A 23,175-nucleotide genomic window follows, 5' to 3' on the forward strand; every position below is an offset into this window, starting at 1 on the left:
TCGAGAGGCAAAATCTGGATAACTCAGTTCGTGTATGTGGCCTGAATGAGAAGATGATGAAGAACACACTGAGCAGAAAGAAGTAAAGCGTGAACCCTTTGCATGTCAAAATTACCCAGTCTGCGTCCCAGACACTTAGATTTATTACTATTCTCTGAGGGCGAGGAGGATGTGTCTTGGAGGCAGAACTGACATATTTCACCCATTTGCATGCTGCGGGAGCTAATTGCTGCCGTGTCCAGAGCCCCTAGTTCAGTTCAATGGTTCCATCTTCAAGCTGATGACAAATATATGGAATAAGTAGAGATATATTCTACCTCCAGCAATGTCTCACCTACGACGTCTCTTTCAAGCAGAGTTGATGATTGAAGAAGTAAATTGATGTAAACACCGAACAGAGAGCTCTCGTGATCTGTGACTTCGAAAAAGATTTTTATAAATTAATGAATAATTCAGTTTTCGGGAAAACCACCGAAAATGTTAGAGAATACCACGAAATTCAAATCGTTTACCGTTGGTACGGGTGTTATGGCCTCAAGAGATTACACCACCAGGTCAAATTTTAAGCTGACTACTGTCTTCAATGAAGGACTAGTCAATGTGGAAATGGCTAAGGTTTCAGTGGAGTTGCCGAAGCCTGTCTACATCGATATGTGTGTTCTGGACCTCTGCAAACTCCACGTGTACCGATTCCAATATGAGTATGCAAAGCCAAACTTCGCCGATTCCAAAATACTTTATATGGATACAGACGGTTTCGTCTACTGGGTGGAACGCAACGATCAATATGAAGTAATTATGTATAATCTCGAAGCACCGAATACACCTGAATATGCGGCCGATAATCCTTATAAATAATGCCAGGAAACAAGAATGTTGTAAGCCTGACGAAAGACAAGGCGAAGATCGAAAATGTATGCATACTGTATAGATACAGTTGACACCTAGAGGCTGGCTAAGGTTGTGCCTCGTGTGCCCTCAAAGGCCCACACGATAGAGGATTACGGGAGGTGCCTGCTCGAGGGCGTCACAACGCGTATGGTTGGTGCACTAAGTAGCCCCTTATCACGAGGCCATGAAGTACATACAGTACTACGGCTGAAAGACGGGCCGTCGCGTCATGACTACAAATGTTTCATTTGTGGGGACACGATCGGGATCCTCTCGTACTCACACTATTTACTTGAGAGTGATTGAATATGTATATTGTTATTTATTCATAAAGAGTGGATTTGCGTGCTGATTGGTAGGATGAACCGTTTGTCATAGATGTGTGTGTGAGTACACATCCGTGATTGCACACTATGTGTGCGTGGTGGATATTTTGCAGGTGACTGCACACTGTGTGTGTGTGTGTGTGTGTGTGTGTGTGTGTGTGTGTGTGTGCCTGATAGTACGTATTAGGAACGTATGAAGTCATCAGAAAAATTTATAGTACAAAATAGCTTTACAATTTATTGTGTATTAAGCACTTACTTGTATATAAGTCATCAGTAAAAAGTGTAAAAATATGTTTGCACTTCACTGTAAATAAACCAAATGTTAGTAATGTGAATAAGTCATCAGAAAAATGTAAAAATAGTCTTTTAAATAAACAAATAAATTCAACAAAATGGTTGTAAAATAATTATTGACGGTCTGAATTTATTGTAAAAAATGGTACTGTAGTGCAAAAACATTTGTTATTAATAAGCCATAAGTAAATTTGTTATATCACTGTACAGTACAACTGAAATATATAGAAAAAAAATGATGATAATAATTTGTGGGCAACAAATCTGATCCTCATCCTACGATGCACAAAAATCGAATGAAGGGGCCTACACAGTTGAACTAGTAGTAAAAGGAGGCGCAGGAGGGGTTTCCCGTCATTTTATTGTGTTCCCATTGGACGAAAGAGACAGAGGGTTGGGAGGCGTTGGGGATGACCTTGCATTACAACACTGTCTATTGAAGGGGGAGTGGGCAGTGAACGAAACACGCCTCGGTCACTTTGAATCTATAGTCACAGTGCTCATTCAAATGGGGAAATACATTTCAGTCATACCTGCAGGTATGTTTCATATTCCAGATGACCCACCCCGTTAACATCTATGCCTTACCATAGTTCGCCCACGTCACATCAATTTACTCCATCCCGCTCCGCCCACGAAAACAAATTCTGGTGGCCGCGTCTTGAGAATCTCGTCGTCTAACATTTTCAAGTTACTTTACCTAACGACAGCCGTACCCAAAGCGAAAGCTTGTTGCATCTGCATAATTCTCTAGTGCGTTTCTACACTATTCAAGTGTAGTGTGGTGTCCACAGTTTCATATCAGCTATTAAAAACTAATTAACTAAAACTTTGTTCAAAATCCGGTCTACACGACTCCGTCAATATTCATCTCTGAAACGAAACCTCCGAACCCCCACCGTATAACCCTGGGTTCGGTGTGGGGCGGTGGAGGGGTGAAGTGGACTGCGGTAGTCGTCGTGGGGTTGTGGACCACTGCGGCTGCGGTGGGGACGGAGCCTGCCTGTCGTTTCTAGGTCCCCGGTTAACATACAATACATTACAATACAATACAATACCTTCACCGTGGTATGTGCAGTCATATTTCATTAGTACACGTCACGCGATAGAGGACTACCGTCATCATTCCATAGATTTTTTATATCAACAAGAATTTCAGCATCGACCGGCACATCCACTTTATAAGTTTTGCTAGTTGACAAACTGGAGCAAAACGCTGCGGAGCATTTATCAAATATTCCTCCTATGAGGTGTCAAACCCTGTTGGCTGGATGAAATCTGTGATAAGGTTGCAACATGAATGAAGTTCCAGTCGGAATGGTACATTTCCAGGCGTGTCCCATTTTGATCATTGCGGCCACTCTCCACGCATTGGACTTTCAAACTTATCTGGAGCAGCAACACTGGATCATGTAACAAATGAGTTATAGAAAATACATTTAATTGTTCTGAAAGTGTTTAATCATCTCTCTTGGTTGGAATTAACTGGGAATGTTGGGATATGACCAGAATCGACCACGGTCCTGAAGGGCGAGTGTCCTTTACTGTACCAGCAAGAAAATTTTAATCCTCAAGAGCGAGCATTTTTTTAGTTAGTTAAGTATGAAGAACTTTATTTTTTCAGAATTAAGAATTTAAGTTGGGAGAATACAAAATCTTTTATTTTGCAAGAAAGAAGAATTTTATTTCGTTTATAAGAAGCACAATATTTTTTCATAACGTTGTCAAAATAGAAGAACTTTCACCTGTCCACGTACTAAGTCGTAAGAGTAAACATCACCAACATAACCTCATGTTTTAAGAAAGAGAAGGCCCACTTGCAGGATATCAGGCTCAGAAATCGATCCCGCGAGAAAGTTTGGGTCATTAATCAGACAGTATGCAGTTATGACCTTCTGAAGGTATAGATTTTAAGCTTTCGCGAAAACCTGTTATTTGTCACTCGCTCTCCTCCACTGCAGCCGAGCGCGAAGTACTATGCAGTGGAGATAGTAACAGGTCTGTGAATTATTGTTTTGACATTGGTAAAATGCTTTGTTCACTGTGTCAAAGTGAGCGGTTCCGAATCTGTAGCTGATGCCAGTGAGCTTATTGCTTTCAACATTTTATTTTGCGATCCCCAAGTGCAATGTGAATGAATGAAAGGAATTAGTGTGTCATTAAAGAAGTAGTGTAGCGCTATTTGATCATTAACATTGTTGTTGTTCGTTATTTTCGTTGGGTTTGAATGCTGTCACTGTTAAAAGTGAAGCACATTTGCAGGAGATGCGCTACTCTTCAAGGTTATTGGCATGATTAAATTTTAAATCGAAAGTCATTAACTTAATTTCACAAAAAAACTTCGGTTGTTTATTTTTATTCATTTTGTTTTTAAAGTGGACTATAACTGTAGAATATCAATACGAGAATATTGTTAAAATGATACTGAACGTATACGTCCCTCCACTTTTCCACTATCAGCAATGACGATTATTCTTTATGCAGGATGCTGACCGATGGGTAACTGTGTTGACAACAATGTTGCCTCATTTAATTGTTTATAAAAAGCTTACTACTTGGAAATGCGGCAGTAATATCGTACAGAACTCTAAATTCCTTCAAAAATTAAGATTATAAATCGGCCTACAGTTAATTCAAATTCGCTGGTTCAAATTTTACTAACATGGAAAATTCTAAAATATGGCAACATATTGAGCTAATTCTGCAACATGCGAAATATTAAAAGAACAAGACATTTGAGAGAGCGATTCGCCTGCACATCTCAAACTTTGAAGAATTTCCTCTGGAAAATAAGACAGGCGCATTCGAATCAAGAGACTTAATGTAATTGATTGAACTCTGACTAGTAATTACTGAGGCATCGAGTATTCGATATTCTTACTAACAAGGGAACCTCCCCATCGCACCCCCCTCAGATTTAGTTATAAGTTGGCTCAGTTGATAGGCCTTAAAAAACTGAACACAGATCAATCGAGAAAATAGGAAGAAGTTGTGTGGAACTATGAAAAAAATTAGTAAAATATACAAACTGAGTAGTCCATGCGAAGATAGGCAACATCAAGAAGACTCGGAGTCAAAGAGCACCGTGGTCCCGTGGTTAGCGTGAGCAGCTACGAAACGAGAGGTCGTAGGTTCAAGTCTTTCCTCCAGTGAAAAGCTTAATTTTTTATTTTCAGTTTATGTGACAAACTCTTATCTTTTCATCACTTTTTTGGGAGTGATTATCACATCCCCAAGAAAACCTAAATCGGGCAAGGTAGAAGAATCTAATCATTCGCTAAGTGTACAAGTTTTGGTGGGTCGACAACATATTCCTGTCATGTGACGCACATGCCGTCACCAGTGTCGTACAGAATATATCAGACGTGTTTTCCCGTGGAGGAATCGGTTGACCTATGACCTTGCGATCAAATGTTTTCGGTTCCAATTGGAGAGGCACGTCCTTTCGTCTACTAATAGCACGGTTTTGCGGTGCGGTCGCAAAATACAGACACTAAACTTATTGCAGTGAACAGAGACGTCAATGAACGAACGGACAGACCATAACTTTGCGAAAATAAAGAGAGTAAAACTTCCGGTCGAGGGTAGACTTGAACCAAGGACCTCTCGGGCAGCAGCTACTCACGCTAACCACGGGACCACGGCGCTCCTGAGCTCGCCTCCTCCTTGATGTTGCCTATCTTGCACATGGACTACTCAGTTTGTATATTTTACTATTTTTTTTACTGTTGCACACAACTGCCTCCTGTTTTCTCGATTGATCTGTGTTCAGTTTTTCAAGGCCTATCCACTGTACCAACTTATAACTAAATCTGAGGGGGTGCGATTGGGAGGCTCCCTTGTAAGCAAATAGTACACTACTGGCCATTAAAATTGCTACACCACGAAGATGACGTGCTACAGACGCGAAATTTAACCGACAGGAAGAAGATGCTGTGATATGCATATGATTAGCTTTTAAGAGCATTCATACAACACCTACAACGTGCTGACATGAGGAAAATTTCCAATCTATTTCTCATACACAAACAGCTGTTGACCGGCGTTGCCTGGTGAAACGTTGTTGTAATGCCTCGTGTAAGGAGGAGCAATGCGTACCATCACGTTTCCGACTTTGAGAAAGGTCGGATTGTAGCCTATCGCGACTGCGGTTTATTGTATCGCGACATTGCTGCTCGCGTTGGTCGAGATCCAACGACTGTTAGCAGAATATGGAATCGGTGGGTTCAGGAGGGTAATACGGAATGCCGTGCTGGATCCTAACGGCCTCGTATCGCTAGCAGTCAAGATGACAGGCAACTTGTCCGCATGGCTGTAATGGATCGTACAGCCACGTCTCGATCCCTGAGTCAACAGATGGGGACGTTTGCAAGATAACAACCATCTGCAGGAACGGTTCGACGACGTTTGCAGCAGCATGGACTATCAGCTCGGAGACCATGGCTGCGGTTACCCCTGACGCTGCATCACAGACAGGAGCGCCTGCGATGGTGTACTCAACGACGAACCTGGGTGCACGAATGTCAAAACGCCATTTCTTCGGATTAATCCAGGTTCTGTTTACAGCATCATGATGGTCGCCTCCGTGTTTGGCGACATCGCGTGAACGCACATTGGAAGCGTGTATTCGTCATCGCCATACTGGAGTATCACCCGGCGTGATGGTATGGGGTGCCATTGATTACACATCTCGGTCACCTCTTATTCGCACTGACGGCACTTTGAACAGTGGACGTTACATTCCAGATGTGTTACAACCCGTGGCTCTACCTTTCATTCGATCCCTGCGAAACCCTACATTTCAGTAGGATAATGCACGACCGCATGTACGTCCTGTACGGGCCTTTCTGGATACAGAAAATGTTCGACTGCTGCCCTGGCCAGCACATTTCCATATCTCTCACCAATTGAAAACATCTGGTCAATGGTGGCCGAGCAACTGGCTCGTCACAATACGCAAGTCACTACTCTTGATGAACTCTGATATCGTGTTGAAGATGCATGGGCAGCTGTACCTGTACACGCCATCCCAGCTCTGTTTGATTCAATGCCCAGGCGTATCAAGGCCGTTATTACAGCCGGAGGTGGTTGTTCTGGGTACTGATTTCTCAGGCTCTATGCACCCAAATTGCGTGAAAATGTAATCACATGTCAGTTCTAGTATAATATATTTGTCCAATGAATACCCGTTTATCGTCTGCATTTCTTCTTGGTGTAGCAATTTTAATGACTAGTAGTGTATTTAGAGCCCCAAAGTTGTTAATGAATATAGAATGCGTTTGTAGCTATGGCTACCCAGAATAAAATTATTGACAGCAATGGAGCACATACAAACGATTACGCTAATAATCAAATGAGTGATACTTACTGTTACTCAGCCGAAACAGATGTTTGCCAGTGATGTCACTCGGAAAGCACAGCACCCTGTGACTAACGTTTGTTGACGTTGTTCCCCAGGCGATCACGATGTAACTGAAACAAAGAAACAAAATTTTCGATTACTATTTTGAGAGTTTTAGATGACGCACAAATTAAAACAACAAAATGCCAGCAAACGTGTTATGAGAAAAATATTATTCGTATTAAAACACTACTGGAAATATTAAAAGTGAAAACTTTCTTCTTCTTTTTCCTGCCTTTATCCCATGTCTTCACGGGGTCTACATGTTAATCTCGTTGCGGCAATATTACTGGTAGAGGGTGGCCAGATTCCTTCCTGTCGCCACACCTTTAAGGAGGAAACTATTCCAAGGCGGGCCCTTCCAAGAGCACAGCAGGCGCCTCACCACTCTCCCTCCATAGATTGAGCTGTATTGTGTGGCAGAGCTTTGAACTGAATCTCCTGTAGCAAATCAGTCGTATCTCACTCCATCTTTCCCCTCTTGCCATATTTTATCACCTGCTTACGCCAACTTCCTGAAAGTATCACGAAGCAAATTCGAAACCCTGTCCCCGACATCCTGTTCCGTCACAGACGAGTACTGACGTTCGTGACATGAGATACAGTGGAACAGTAAGATATTTAATTTAATTAAATACTAATACCAGAATGTAGTCATTTAACTATACAAAATATTGTTGGTATCATAAAATCTTGTATTAAGAAGTTTTGAGCCAGAAACCATTGAATGTGAATCACAGGTCACGATGTTGTGAAACAACTCTATTGCTTTTCTAGGCGAAAGAACAAATAAAGAGGAAAAATGAAGGTACTATATCCATTATGGATGCTAATTCTGATGCGATAGGATGTGCCCTTCTACACGTATGGTAAGTGGCAATTGACTCTAAATAATGACAAGTGTGAAGTCATCTACATGAACACTAAAAGGAATCCTCTAAATTTCAATTACACGACAAATCACACAAATCTAAAGGGTGCAAACTCGACTAAATGGTATTACAATTGCGAATAACTTAAATTGGAATGAGAGCATAGATAATGTTGCTGCTTACACTACGCTTGTGTGCCCTCTTCTGGAATAATGCTGGTTGACGTGGGGTCCGCATCAGATAGGACTGACGGAGGGTATCGAATGAGTTTAAAGAGGGGCAACTCGTTCTTTATTATCGCGAAATAAGAAAGAGAGTGCAACGGATGTCATACACGAATTGAGGTGGCAGTCACTGAAACAAAGGCGTTCTTCCCTGTGGCAGGACCTTATGATGAAATTTCCGTCACCAACTTCCTCCTCAGTGTGGGAAAGTACTTTGTTGGCGCCCGCCTACATAGGGAGAAATGATCATCATAATAAAATAAGAGAAATCAGAGCCCTCACGGAAAGATATAAATGTTCGGTTCAAGAATGGTTCAAATGGCTCTAAGCACTATGGGACTTAACATCTGAGATCATCAGTCCACTAGACTTAGAACTATTTAAACCTAACTAACCTAAGGACATCATTCACAGCCATGCCCAAGGCAAGATTCGAACCTGCGACCGCAGCATCAGCGCGGTTCCGCACTGAAGCGCCTAGAACCGCTCGGCCACAGCGGCCGGAAATGTTCGGTTCAAATGGTTCAAATGGCTCTGAGCACTATGGGACTTAACATCTATGGTCATCAGTCCCCTAGAACTTAGAACTACTTAAACCTAACTAACCTAACGACATCACACACATCCATGCCCGAGGCAGGATTCGAACCTGCGACCGTAGCGGTCACGCGGTTCCAGACTGAAGCGCCTAGAACCGCACGGCCACACCGGCCGGCAAATGTTCGGTTTCTCTGCACGCTATTCAAGAGTGGAACGGTAGAGAAGTAGCTTAAACTTGGTTCGATGAACCTTCTGTCAGGCACTTAATTTTGAATAGCAAAGTAATCATGTAGATGTAGATGTTTACCTCAATTGTTAGATATGAGTTTTAATGGTTCGTGCATTTGTTTACGCCAAAGACTGAGTATTGTGTCTACTTGAGCGTCTAATGATATACGTTTTAATCACATCTACTTTGTTTTGACGTTCCGTAAACACAGCAGATGGAGAGGAAACTCGAATTAACAAAAGCAGCAACGATAGTCATCTCCGTATATTCATCTCCGTATTGAGGGTGAAATGCGTCCCACTGTAGCCTGACTGACCTTTCGTTCTTGTTAAGCAAATATATTTATTCGGTAATGTGGTGTGCAGATTTTCTATTTGATGGTGTAATGCTGTGTGTGTAATATGAGGCTTGATTCTTATGAAGCAGCAATGATTATTGCTGAGGTTACCCCATGCTATTTTTTAATGTATCTTTCGGTAGCGAATCTGTATGTATTACGTAAATCGAAGTTGGAGGGGCGTGGGGGGACGAGAGAAAGAAAGGGGAAAGGAAGTACTATTGATGTCAGCTGTATTCTGACTTTATGTGAAGTCAGTGGCGACAATTGAAAATGTGTGCAGAACCGGGACCTCCTGCTTACTAGGCAGCTGCATTAACTACAGCGCCACCAGGACACAGTGTTTATTGGAACTGCACGGACTTTCTCGGCACGCCTCTCCGCCGATCCACATTCCCACCCAGCGCCACCTATCCATCGTCCCCGTCCATGTCCTCCATGCTCGCTACTTCGAGATTCCCGCGGACATATCCGAAAGCACATATAGTCTGTATGTAGTTAGCTGGCAGGGAAGTCGAGTCGCAGCCAAGGGTTCCATTAGGAGGCTCGCGGGGACGCCCGGTCAGGGATTTGGAAACCGGCCAGGATTTTGTGTGGCCGCGGCCGAACGCCGTCTTGTCCTGCTCGTTCAGGTGGACAACGCCGTTTGAGAAGATTAACGTTTCTGCGAACAGAGGGTGTATGGACAGCGTGGCCGTGCTTGCAGTCTGTCGCTCATCCGCAGGGCATTGACAGTTTTCTATAGTGCGTCTACCGACTGCCGGTGACCACACGTGTAGTGAGCGGGGGCGACCGGACGTCAGGCTGCGAACAGCGAGCGATCCGGGAGACCCAGCAAAGTACGATCGGTACATAGCCTGTGAAGTGCATACCATCACTGTTAAGGGCCAACTTTGTAGTATGCCGATGCTTTGCCGGCGCCGCGATTAAAAGACAGCCCAAATGGAGTTCCGGGGAGAAAACCAGCCTGAATTCCGATTGGTCGGATTTCGTAAAATTTATTAACTGAGTCTTTCCATTCGTCGAAACTCACAGCTTCCCGACAGAGATCAGGTAATTGTGCATAGTGAGCATGCCACTTTTTAAGACGAGGGTTTCCATTCGCTGGGGTAGAGACAATCCTTCAGATTGACCTACGTGTAATTTTGGTGGCATCGCGAGGGCAGAAGTGTCAGGACGCAATTTTAAAGTCATTCGCTTTCTGATTTTAGTTTCAGTCACATTCTGTTTCGATTCTGATTCACAGTCTGATTCTGATATCATTCCTATTCTGATTCTCTTTTGGTTCACATGCCGGTACTGATTCTCTTTGGACTCTGATTCTAGAAGAGGCATTGCAGATGTTCGCTAGTTTAGATTCGGAGAGAGGCTTCGATATTCGAGAGATGGGAGGTGACTTTGCAGTCCATCACCTGCTGCAGCGCCAGCTCACCACCCAGATCAGCTTTGCAAGAGTAAGTTCACTCAGCAGTGAGATGAGTCAGTAGTACTCAAGTGGGAATAGGCACGTTTTGGTGTTTTATGTAGCGTTGACCACTCACACTTTGTACAGTAATCTCTTGGCCATGACGTTGGTTTTAAGTTTTCATGCGTACTTGTTCCCTCACTCACTGACTGTATGCAATCGTCATGACCTATTCAACCCAGAGTTTCAATTCAATTAGATACTCCACGAGTGTATTTACCAGAATAAGCTACATCATTTCGTGAGTTATCCATCCCGACGTAATATTATTAACGTTCCCATACCGTCGGTCTCAGCTTCTGTCTAGCACTCATCTCCTGTAAGGAGGTAACCTGATTTACGTTTCCGTGTCCTGTGTTGATCTGCATTCAGTTAACTTTGTCAATAATTTGTGATAATTATGAATCCCTGTTTAATTTCAGTAGACAACAATCCCCTCTGCTACATTCATACCTATGAATTTCATACAAGTCCCACAGCTACAGTTCCTTTGTCAGGGCCACCCACCCGATCGGTTTCCTTGTGCACACCTCATTTCCGTACACCTGAATCGTAGTGGCTCGATTTCTGTATCGAGAGGGGCTACTCGATGCAGATCACCGGCTTGTCGCACGAAATTATTGTCTTATCCCCAGTGGTTTCTTGCATAAAAATGGCGACTCTTCCTTGGATCTTACTTTTAGGTAATCTTACATTCAACATAGATAGTAGAGTCGTGCATTTCACCTTGAATTTTGTTTTTGTGGTGAACATTGTGATTGTGGGAATGTTTTGAACTTTGTATGCAAAGTAAGGGGAAGTACAAGGCAAATTTCGTAAAGGCGGGGAGGTATTTAATTTAGGTTGTTATGCATTTCTTAATTACATTTGATTCTTTCAGCTTTGGTGTGTTTTCTATGTGTTGTCCCACTCGTCGATTGGCGTTTTTTCGAGTTAAAATTTTGGAGAGGTTTATTTTAAGTGTCTGAGTTTGTTGGAATAGGAAGCGAATGCGAACTCATATCGTGTTCTAACATTATGATTTACCTCGAAGAAAACGGTCTATTGACACACAGTCAACATGGGTTTAGAAAACATCATTCTTGTGAAACACAACTAGCTCTTTATTCACATGAAGTGCTGAGTGCTATTGACAAGGAATTTCAGATCGATTCAACATTTTTGGATTTGCGGAAGGCTTTTGACACTATACCACACAATCGGCTTGTAGTGAAATTGCGTCCTTATGGAATATCGTACCAGTTATGTGACTGGATTTGTGATAGCCTGTCAGAGAGGTCACAGTTCGTAGTAATTGCCGGAAAGTCATCGAGTAAAACAGAAGTGATTTCTGGCGTTCCCTTTTGCTGTTCCTTATCTATGTAAACGATTTGGGAGACAAACTGGGTAGCCGTCTTAGGTTGTTTGCAGATGACGCTGTCGTTTATCGACTAATAAAGTCATCAGAAGATCAAAACCAATTGCAAAACTATTTAGAAAAGATATCTGAATGGTGCGAAAATTGGCAGTTGAGGCTAAATAACGAAAAGTGTGAGGTCATTCCCATGAGTGCTAAAAGGAATACGTTAAATTTCGGTTATACGATAAATCAGCCGAATCTAAAGGCCGTAAATTTAACTAAATACCTAGGAATTACAATTACGAACAACTTAAATTAGAGGAATCACATAGAAAAGTAGTAGGGAAGGCTAACCAAAGACTGCGTTTTATTGGCAGGACACTTAGAAAATGTAACAGATCTACTAAGGAGACTGCCTAAACTTCACTTGTCCGTCATTTTTTAGACTACTGCTGCGCGGTGTGGGATCCTTACCAGATGGGACTGACGGAGGACATCGAAAAAGTTCAAAGAAGGGCAGCACGTTTCGTATTATCGCGAAATATGGGACAGAGTGTCACTGAAATGATACAGGATTTGGGTTGGACATCATTAAAAGAAAGGCGTTTTTAGTTGTAACGGAACCTTCTCACGAAATTCCAATCACCAACTTTCTCCTCTGAATGCGAAAATATTTTATTGACACCGACCTACATAGGGAGAAACGATCTCCACGATAAAATAAGGGAAATAAGATCTCGTAGGGAAAGATATAGATGTTCGTTCTTTCCGCACCTTGTACGAGATTGTGAAGAATTGTGAAGGTGGTTCGATGAACTCTCTGACAGGCACTTAAATGTGATTTGCAGAGTATCCATGTAGATGTAGATAGGTTTCTATAGATTAGAAGTTGACTTGCATACGAAGTGAGAATCCTTCGTAACATTCTTCATGATAGCGTTTTCGAATAGTACTCTGTGACGTACTGAGAAGAGATCTACCTTACCACAACCTCCAGAATATTCAGTAATCTTGACGTAGCTTTTTAGTTCATGATATGTTCCACATGTCATACTGTTGTTATCTTGCTATGATTCGAATCATATCAGTCGATATACAAAAACATTATAAATTTTCTTTATTACTATTTGGTTACAAGCCGAGCATTTATTTGAATGATGTCTACTTTCTTTTTCGTGAAAGAAGTCTATCCAAATGATTGCCGGTAAAATGCGTTTTAAAAAAACTTTAAAAGGAGTGTCAGCTGCGCTATTCAACTGTTTTTGAAGGTTTGCTTCAAACGAATATATTTGAGGAAACTGGTCTCACATAAAGGACAACACTGGACTCGTTTTCGGGGGCCAGGGTTGAATTTCCCGTCCTTCCATCCAGATGTAGGTTTCCGTGCTTCCCCTAAGTCTCTTGTATGGTTACTTTCAAAGAACATAGCAGTTTCACTGTTGGTTTTCCGTGGATTCCCTAAGGAGCTTAAGGCGAACGCCGGGGTGGTTTCTTGGGAAAGGGAAGGCCGATTTTCTTCCACGCCTTTGCGCAATTACAGCTTGATCTCTGTTTCTAATGAATTCGTGACGAGCGGGATTCTCATATTCATTCAATCCTTTATTTCTTCCTTCCTTCCTTCTTTCCGTATATACTGGGTGAGGCAATTAAAACAGGACACCTGAATAACTTAGCCACTTCTAGTGATAGAAGAAAATTTTTCAAACAAATGCTGCTTAGCTTGAAGGGGGACATCGTGCGGTGTTCACCATTTTTTCGTAGGTATAAGGGTAGAGAAGATATGATAGACAAGTTTGTTATTTTGGCATTTTATATTATTTACTTTTTAATAACGCATCTGAAGACGCGAACAATGCATTAGGTTCTATATATATCGAAACAATTAGCAACCAATTGCGTGAAAGAAATTTAATTTCTTAACTGGTTTCGGGCACTTGGTACCGTTCTTCAGAAGATTATACCTATCGCATTACTTGCGAGTGCCAGCAATAAGATGCATACAGCCACATGATGTGGTCGTGTGATTCATAGTGCCTGTACAAACAACAAGTACAGACAACAAGTGCACACAGCTTGCCAGAACTGGAGCTAATTAGCCAGACCATTAATCTGTGGTCTGCTGTTGTAGCGAGTAGACGACGTCTTCATAAAGTTATCAGATCTTATCAATGTTCTTTGCAAAATCTCAGGAAGTAAAATGTAAATGTCTTGTGACTAGGGCCTCCCGTCGGGTAGACCGTTCGCCAGGTGCAAGTCTTTGGATTTGACGCCACTTCGGTGACTTGCGCGTCGGATCTGAGGAAGTTAATACAGTTTTTATTTACATGGAATGTGGCCAAAATATGAGAGCAGCAAGCGATTGTATGCTGAGAGATATCCTGATCGTGCAAGAACTCCGCGATCTACCTTTGCAAACATAATACAAACATTTCAGGAAACAGGAAACGTCGATGACTGAAATCAGCAATCGACGAGCGACATGCAATTACCATTTTAGCAACTGTAGCTCACAATCCACATCTTAGTGCAAGGCAGCTCGATTAAGAAGGTGGAATTTGGTAACGATGTGTTCTGCGAATGCTGCATTCCAACAAATTTCACACATACCACATATCACTACAACAGGAGCTCCATGGCGATGACGTTCGACGAAGTTTAGAATTCCCCGAATGGGGCCTATGGAAACTGCAAGCAGACGACCAAGTTGATCAAGATGTTATTTACAGTTGAAGCATCATTTACAAACCATGGACACATTAATCTTCGCAACATGCACTACTGATCCTCTCCAAATCCATAGTGATTGAGAGAAATTGACAAAGATCTTGGTCAGTCAAGGTGTGGTGAGGTCTTCTAAATAATCAAATTATTGGTCCCTATTTTAGCGATGGGAACTTAAATAGTGCGAATTATTTTGGTTTCTTAACAGAGATACTGCCACTACTACTAGAAGACGTCCCATTGAACGTGCGACAAGTCGTGTGGTACCAACTCGAAGGATTTCCTGCACATTTGCACGGACGTTTACAGAGGTTCTGGTTCAAATGACTCTGAGCACTATGTGACTTAACATCTGAGGTCATCAGTCCCCTAGAACCTAGAACTACTTAAACCTAACTAACCTAAGGACATCACGCACATCCATCCCCGAGGTAGGATTCGAACCTGCGACCGTAGCGGTCGCGCGGTTCCAGACTGAAGCGCCTAGAACCGCTTGGCCACTCCGGCCGGCGTACAGGGTTCTGCAGAATATATTTGAAGATCTTTGGATTGGTCGGTCCGACAGTACAAAATGGCCTGCACGTTCTCCAGACTTAACATCTCTGGACTTTAACTTGTGCAATAAATTGAAACAAGACGTTAACAGCTTGTGAAGACATGAAAGATTGTACTACACGAAGTTCTCCTAAAAGATCGGATGAAATTCAACCTGCAGTATTGTCCACATCCAATCATTTTACAGCATGTAAACATGGTCAGCATTTCGAACACGTGTTGTCGCAACGTTATCTAATGTCATTAAATTACTTACTGTACATTTCACCTTAGTCTCATTTTATGCGTTTGAAAATGCAGTTGTAAAAGGTCAACACCATGACGTGATATAAGATAATTACCGTAAAACCTAACGCATTGTGTTGTGTCCGAACGCAGCGCTGCTCGGTCCACTGTCAATTAACAGCCAAGTCTGTTTGAAATCAGCGACCTCTTGTAATCATCAGTAACGACGACAGTGTCGTCTTAGCACAGAATCGGCAGTGTGCAAATAAAATAGTTATTCTGAAGTTTGTGTTATGTTAAAGACAGTTGTACTCTGATGAGAATCTTTCGTTCTGCAATGAACAAAGAGCTAGTAGCAAGGTAATGAGGACATGACCGCAATTTTGATATCAAATTGATATGCAGATTGATTACGCCCAACCACGCCTAGCTGCTCCCCCAGCCACTAAAGTATGACGTCATATGTTTTCCTCAGCCCACACACTCCCCCTCCCCACCCTTTCCCCTGCCAGAAATACCCTACTGGCAGGAATTTCGAATTTTAGCTGGAATATCGAATTTTGGTGGTAATTTCTTTGTCTGTGTTTCGCTTTAGTTAAATGTGAGGTAAACAAAATTTCTTTTATACTATGTTGTTTCAGTTTTGTTCTCTACCATCACATCACAAATGAAAAGAAACTGTTCTCATTTCTAAGAAACAATTTTCCGTTCGGCTACTCAGCGTCGTGATCAAAACATCAGTTTCAACTTCATTCTCTCCGTTTCTCGACCTGAAACTATTTCCTTCCGCTTTGACTAGCTCCGTTGGAACGGAACAAATCCGTTGATGGCTGATTTCCGTACTTTCGGTTTGGTCACCCCTGTGCCTATAGTTGTTACCTGCTATTACTTCATCCGATGTTCCACTCTACAAGTCGCACTTCTTATCTCAAGGATAGGTAAATGTCTTGTCAGAGAAGGTTTTTACAGGACTCACGTGAGGTTGTGCGCTTATTGCACATGACACCTACAAAACATGTTTATATGCAGGATAGGCTAAATGTTTACATGTGGTTGCGGGCGGGGTGCTCCTGAGAGAGAGAGAGAGAGAGAGGGAGAGAAGAGAAAGGAAGATCGACGTGATACAGTGGACTTGTATTCGGAAATATATCGGTTCAAATTCCTGTTCAGATATCCAAATTTAGGTTTTCCGTGGTTCCATAATTAGCTAAATTGTAGATTAATTAGGACACTGTGCATTTCCATCTCTATCTTCAACAATCAGAGCTAGTGTTTCATCCCTGATGACTTTTTCGGCTTTCTTCCTGACGGTGTCAGGTTGCTTAGTATTTTGAGTGACATACAGGGTGAACCCGACATCCACTGCCAAAATTTCGGGGGCTGTACAGGAAGTATAACTGCAGTTCATTTGATTTCCTATCGCCATTTATCTTTGTTTCTATATTACACTGAAAATATCTGCGCAACAGCACAAATGTCGACTATACAGGGTGTTACAAAAAGGTAGGGCCAAACTTTCAGGAAACATTCCTCACACACAACGAAAGAAAATATGTTATGTGGACATGTATCCGGAAACGCTTACTTTCCATGTTAGAGCTCATTTTATTACTTCTCTTCAAATCACGTTAATCATGGAATGGAAACACACTGCGGACGTACCAGCGTGACTTAAAACACTTTGTTACAGGAAATGTTCAAAATGTCCTCCGTTAGCGAGGATACATGCATCCACCCTCCGTCGCATGGAATCCCTGATGCGCTGATGCAGCCCTGGAGAATGGCGTATTGTATCACAGCCGTCCACAATACGAGCACGAAGAGTCTCTACATTTGGTACCGGGGTTGCGTAGACAAGAGCTTTCAAATGCCCCCATAAATGAAAGTCAAGAGGGTTGAGGTCAGGAGAGCGTGGGGGCCATGGAATTGGTCCGCCTCTACCAATCCATCGGTCGCCGAATCTGTTGTTGAGAAGCGTACGAACACTTCGACTGAAATGTGCAGGAGCTCCATCGTGCATGAACCACATGTTGTGTCGTACTTGTAAAGGCACATGTTCTAGCAGCACAGGTAGTGTGTCCCGTATTAAATCATGATAACGTGCTCCTTTGAGCGTAGGTGAAGGAACATGGGGCCCAATCAAGACATCACCAACAATGCCTGCCCAAACGTTCACAGAAAATCTGTGTTGATGACGTGATTGCAGAATTGCGTGCGGATTCTCGTCAGCCCACACATGTTGAGTGTGAAAATTTACCATTTGATCACGTTGGAATGTAGCCTCATCCGTAAAGAGAACATTTGCGCTGAAATAAGGAGTGACACATTGTTGGATGAACCATTCGCAGAAGTGTACCCGTGGAGGCCAATCAGCTGCTGACAGTGCCTGCACACGCTGTACATGGTACGGAAACAACTGGTTCTCCCGTAGCACTCTCCATACAGTGACGTAGTCAACGTTACTTTGTACAGCAGCAACTACTCTGACGCTGACATTAGGGTTATCGTCAACTGCACGAAGAATTGCCTCGTCCATTGCAGGTGTCCTCGTCGTTCTAGGTCTTCCCCAGTCGCGAGTCATAGGCTGGAATGTTCCGTGCTCTCTAAGACGCCGATCAATTGCTTCGAACGTCTTCCTGTCGGGACACCTTCGTTCTGGAAATCTGTCTCGATACAAATGTACCGCGCCACGGCTATTGCCCCGTGCTTATCCATACGTCAAATGGGTATCTGCCAACTCCGCATTTGTAAACATTGCACTGACTGCAAAACCACGTTCGTGATGAACACTAACCTGTCGATGCTACGTACTGATGTGCTTGATGCTAGTACTGTAGAGCAATGAGTCGCATGTCAACACAAGCACCGAAGTCAACATTACCTTCCTTCAATTGGGCCAACTGGCGGTGAATCAAAGAAGTACAGTACATACTGACGAAACTAAAATGAGCTCTAACATGGAAATTAAGCGTTTCCGGACACATGTCCACATAACATCTTTTCTTTATTTGTGTGTGAGGAATGTTTCCTGAAAGTTTGGCCGTACCTTTTTGCAATCTCGAATAGTTTACGTCTGTTGCTAAAATTTAACGAAACCATGAGACGATCTTTAGTAGAAATCGCATTTCTGAAACAAGTATCTTGTTTGCACATATGATTGTAGAAACCGGAATAAGCGGTTAGATTGTCACTACGAAATATCTGTAGCCATCAGCTGTATTCTAAGTGATTGCACTGTGGATAATTGAAAATTGAAACGTTTATTCGTCAATTCTCAAATAATTTTCGTATCTCTTTATGTCCTCTTACTGTAACTCACAAAGAAAATTCTGGTTAACACTTCAAGCTTCTCTTCTCGCTGTACATGATTTGACCCACACTCGTTTCCGTTTCTCAATCTTTCTAAGCAATGCGCTCGCCGCCAACATTACATTACTGTACAGACGATTAACCGTTCAGCATCCATTCCCCAACTACCATGACGAAAAATTTGACAATAGTGTAATAGCCCCAGTAAAGTTACTCTGGTCAAAGAAGTTTGTTGAAACCTTTGACAAAGATCTTTGATCAAAGAAATTTGACAGTGTAATACGGGCTTGACTTTCCGACGTACATGCGTTAAATGCGGAAAAGTGAACTATGGCGACGTTATTACCAAATGCGTCCAAAAAGGATCAACATGCTGTTATTCTTTTCTCGGCTGCTGCTTCATGATAACGCGCGTCCCCATATCGCAAATGTCGCTACGAAGTTACACCAACTTAAGTGAGAGACACTCGAGCACCCGCCCTACACTCCTGATCTCGCCTTAGGTCCCTTAAAAAGGGCCTTGAAATGTCGATGATTCCTGTTGAACGAGGATGTGCAGGAGGCAGTATCGGACTTCTTCCCGCAACACGACACGGCGTTTTACTAAATGGGTATTTTCAACCTGGTGCGTCGGGGGTTTATTGTCTTAATGCTCACGGCGATTCTGGACTGTACTGCCTTCGAACGGAAGCATTTTGATCGTCCCTTATGGAAGCAGAAGCTTCGGTCATGAGCAGTATATGCAGTGCATATGCACACGTTGATTGTTTGTGTGCATGACTACATTTTAGTCGTTGACAGATTACTAACTAGCATATTGACGTAAATTTAATCAAACTGATCATATTAGCTTCTGATTGAATGGTTACTGGTAAAATATATTTACATTTTACAGAAGTAAACATCTACCTCTTTTTGCCAAACATCTATTTTTTTAAAAAATTATAAATTCATGTAAAGAATAGCAAGGGTTACATATAAACATTGGTCCGGTTTACATTTGCTTCAGTACCTGTCAGGCATTTTATTTTGCTAGGAAAAGGCTGTAAGATTTTGAGGCAGCGTGTTTAACACTCCTCTGAGGCGTTGACAGCCTAAGTAACAAATAATCAAGGTCTTTTTTTCTTTCTTCAAGTTGTTATCAAATTGTGACGGTTTCCTTAGGACGAATGCGGAACAGTAAAATAAGATGTGGTAATTCTCTTTTTACCCAGATAAACTGTAAGGAAGTACTTAACTACAGCCGGCCGCGGTGGCCGTGCGGTTCTAGGCGATGCAGTCCGGAACCGCGGGACTGCTGCGGTCGCAGGTTCGAATCCTGCCTCGGGCATGCATGTGTGTGATGTCCTTAGGTTAGTTAGGTTTATGTAGTTCTAAGTTCTAGGGGACTGATGACCTAAGATGTTGAGTCCCATAGCGCTCAGAGCCATTTGAACTTAACTACATGACAACATGTATATTACCTTGTAATATAAATATTATTCTCAAAGACTAAGTTTTCTTTTAATCGATATAAATTAATTTCTGCTGTCAGTATCGTAGATCTGAAACAGACAAGTTTGACGGCGTTATGCTCTTAGAAATCCAGCAAGTAGTTCCGCTGCTTGGTTTAGTGCAGTCAGTGCTTTCTGGCTAAGTAGTGAGTTATCCCAAAAAATATGGTGTAACATCTTAACGAGTGGAAATATCCAAAATATGTTAATATATTGATTGATCATTCCATTGATTTTTTGATTTTTTATATCAACAAGAATTTCAGCATCGACCGGCACATCCACTTTATAAGTTTTGCTAGTTGACAAACTGGAGCAAAACGCTGCGGAGCATTTATCAAATATTCCTCCTATGAGGTGTCAAACCCTGTTGGCTGGATGAAATCTGTGATAAGGTTGCAACATGAATGAAGTTCCAGTCGGAATGGCACATTTCCAGGCGTGGCCCATTTTGATCATTGCGGCCACTCTCCACGCATTGGACTTTCAAACTTATCTGGAGCAGCAACACTGGATCATGTAACAAATGAGTTATAGAAAATACATTTAATTGTTCTGAAAGTGTTTAATCATCTCTCTTGGTTGGAATTAACTGGAAATGTTGGGATATGACCAGAATCGACCACGGTCCTGAAGGGCGAGTGTCCTTTACTGTACCAGCAAGAAAATTTTAATCCTCAAGAACGAGCATTTTTTTAGTTAGTTAAGTATGAAGAACTTTATTTTTTCAGAATTAAGAATTTAAGTTGGGAGAATACAAAATCTTTTATTTTGCAAGAAAGAAGAATTTTATTTCGTTTATAAGAAGCACAATATTTTTTCATAACGTTGTCAAAATAGAAGAACTTTCAGCTGTCCACGTACTAAGTCGTAAGAGTAAACATCACCAACATAACCTCATGTTTTAAGAAAAAGAAGGCCCACTTGCAGGATATCAGGCTCAGAAATCGATCCCGCGAGAAAGTTTGGGTCATTAATCAGACAGTATGCAGTTATGACCTTCTGAAGGTATAGATTTTAAGCTTTCGCGCACACCTGTTATTTGTCACTCGCTCTCCTCCACTGCAGCCGAGCGCGAAGTACTATGCAGTGGAGATAGTAACAGGTCTGTGAATTATTGTTTTGACATTGGTAAAATGCTTTGTTCACTGTGTCAAAGTGAGCGGTTCCGAATCTGTAGCTGATGCCAGTGAGCTTATTGCTTTCAACATTTTATTTTGCGATCCCCAAGTGCAATGTGAATGAATGAAAGGAATTAGTGTGTCATTAAAGAAGTAGTGTAGCGCTATTTGATCATTAACATTGTTGTTGTTGGTTATTTTCGTTGGGTTTGAATGCTGTCACTGTTAAAGTGAAGCACATTTGCAGGAGATGCGCTACTCTTCAAGGTTATTGGCATGATTAAATTTTAAATCGAAAGTCATTAACTTAATTTCACAAAAAAACTTCGGTTGTTTATTTTTATTCATTTTGTTTTTAAGGTGGACTATAACTGTAGAATATCAATACGTCCCTCCTCTTTTCCACTATCAGCAATGACGATTATTCTTTATGCAGGATGCTGACCGATGGGTAACTGTGTTGACAACAATGTTGCCTCATTTAATTGTTTATAAAAAGCTTACTACTTGGAAATGCGGCAGTAATATCGTACAGAACTCTAAATTCCTTCAAAAATTAAGATTATAAATCGGCCTACAGTTAATTCAAATTCGCTGGTTCAAATTTTACTAACATGGAAAATTCTAAAATATGGCAACATATTGAGCTAATTCTGCAACATGCGAAATATTAAAAGAACAAGACATTTGAGAGAGCGATTCGCCTACACATCTCAAACTTTGAAGAAATTCCTCCGGAAAATAAGACAGGCGCATTCGAATCAAGAGACTTAATGTAATTGATTGAACTCTGACTAGTAATTAAAGAGGCATCGAGTATTCGATATTCTTACTAACAAAGGAACCTCCCCATCGCACCCCCCTCAGATTTAGTTATAAGTTGGCTCAGTGGATAGGCCTTAAAAAACTGAACACAGATCAATCGAGAAAATAGGAAGAAGTTGTGTGGAACTATGAAAAAAATTAGTAAAATATACAAACTGAGTAGTCCATGCGAAGATAGGCAACATCAAGAAGACTCGGAGTCAAAGAGCACCGTGGTCCCGTGGTTAGCGTGAGCAGCTACGAAACGAGAGGTCGTAGGTTCAAGTCTTTCCTCCAGTGAAAAGCTTAATTTTTTATTTTCAGTTTATGTGACAAACTCGTATCTTTTCATCACTTTTTTGGGAGTGATTATCACATCCCCAAGAAAACCTAAATCGGGCAAGGTAGAAGAATCTAATCATTCGCTAAGTGTACAAGTTTCGGTGGGTCGACAACATATTCCTGTCATGTGACGCACATGCCGTCACCAGTGTCGTACAGAATATATCAGACGTGTTTTCCCGTGGAGGAATCGGTTGACCTATGACCTTGCGATCAAATGTTTTCGGTTCCAATTGGAGAGGCACGTCCTTTCGTCTACTAATAGCACGGTTTTGCGGTGCGGTCGCAAAATACAGACACTAAACTTATTGCAGTGAACAGAGACGTCAATGAACGAACGGACAGACCATAACTTTGCGAAAATAAAGAGAGTAAAACTTCCGGTCGAGGGTAGACTTGAACCAAGGACCTCTCGTGTAGCAGCTACTCACGCTAACCACGGGACCACGGCGCTCCTGAGCTCGCATCCTCCTTGATGTTGCCTATCTTGCACATGGACTACTCAGTTTGTATATTTTACTATTTTTTTTACTGTTGCACACAACTGCCTCCTGCTTTCTCGATTGATCTGTGTTCAGTTTTTCAAGGCCTATCCACTGTACCAACTTATAACTAAATCTGAGGGGGTGCGATTGGGAGGTTCCCTTGTAAGCAAATAGTACACTACTGGCCATTAAAATTGCT

General features: G+C 42.0%; 1 protein-coding gene across 4 annotated transcripts in view; it reads right to left on the minus strand.

Moving 5' to 3' along the window:
* The window catches only part of LOC126183662 (metal cation symporter ZIP14-like), a 386,045-nt gene that overhangs the window by 224,994 nt on the left and 137,876 nt on the right, over window positions 1-23,175 (minus strand). For 2 of the 4 annotated variants that reach the window (XM_049925807.1, XM_049925810.1), the window contains exon 3: window positions 6,883-6,986. The exons of the other annotated variants lie outside the window; for them this stretch is intronic. In XM_049925807.1, coding sequence (XP_049781764.1) covers window positions 6,883-6,986 — 104 coding nt within the window. The remainder of the gene's footprint in view (window positions 1-6,882; window positions 6,987-23,175) is intronic. 4 annotated transcript variants of the gene reach the window in all.

The sequence above is a fragment of the Schistocerca cancellata genome, chromosome 4, assembly GCF_023864275.1.
Source record: "Schistocerca cancellata isolate TAMUIC-IGC-003103 chromosome 4, iqSchCanc2.1, whole genome shotgun sequence".
Lineage (NCBI taxonomy): Eukaryota > Metazoa > Arthropoda > Insecta > Orthoptera > Acrididae > Schistocerca > Schistocerca cancellata.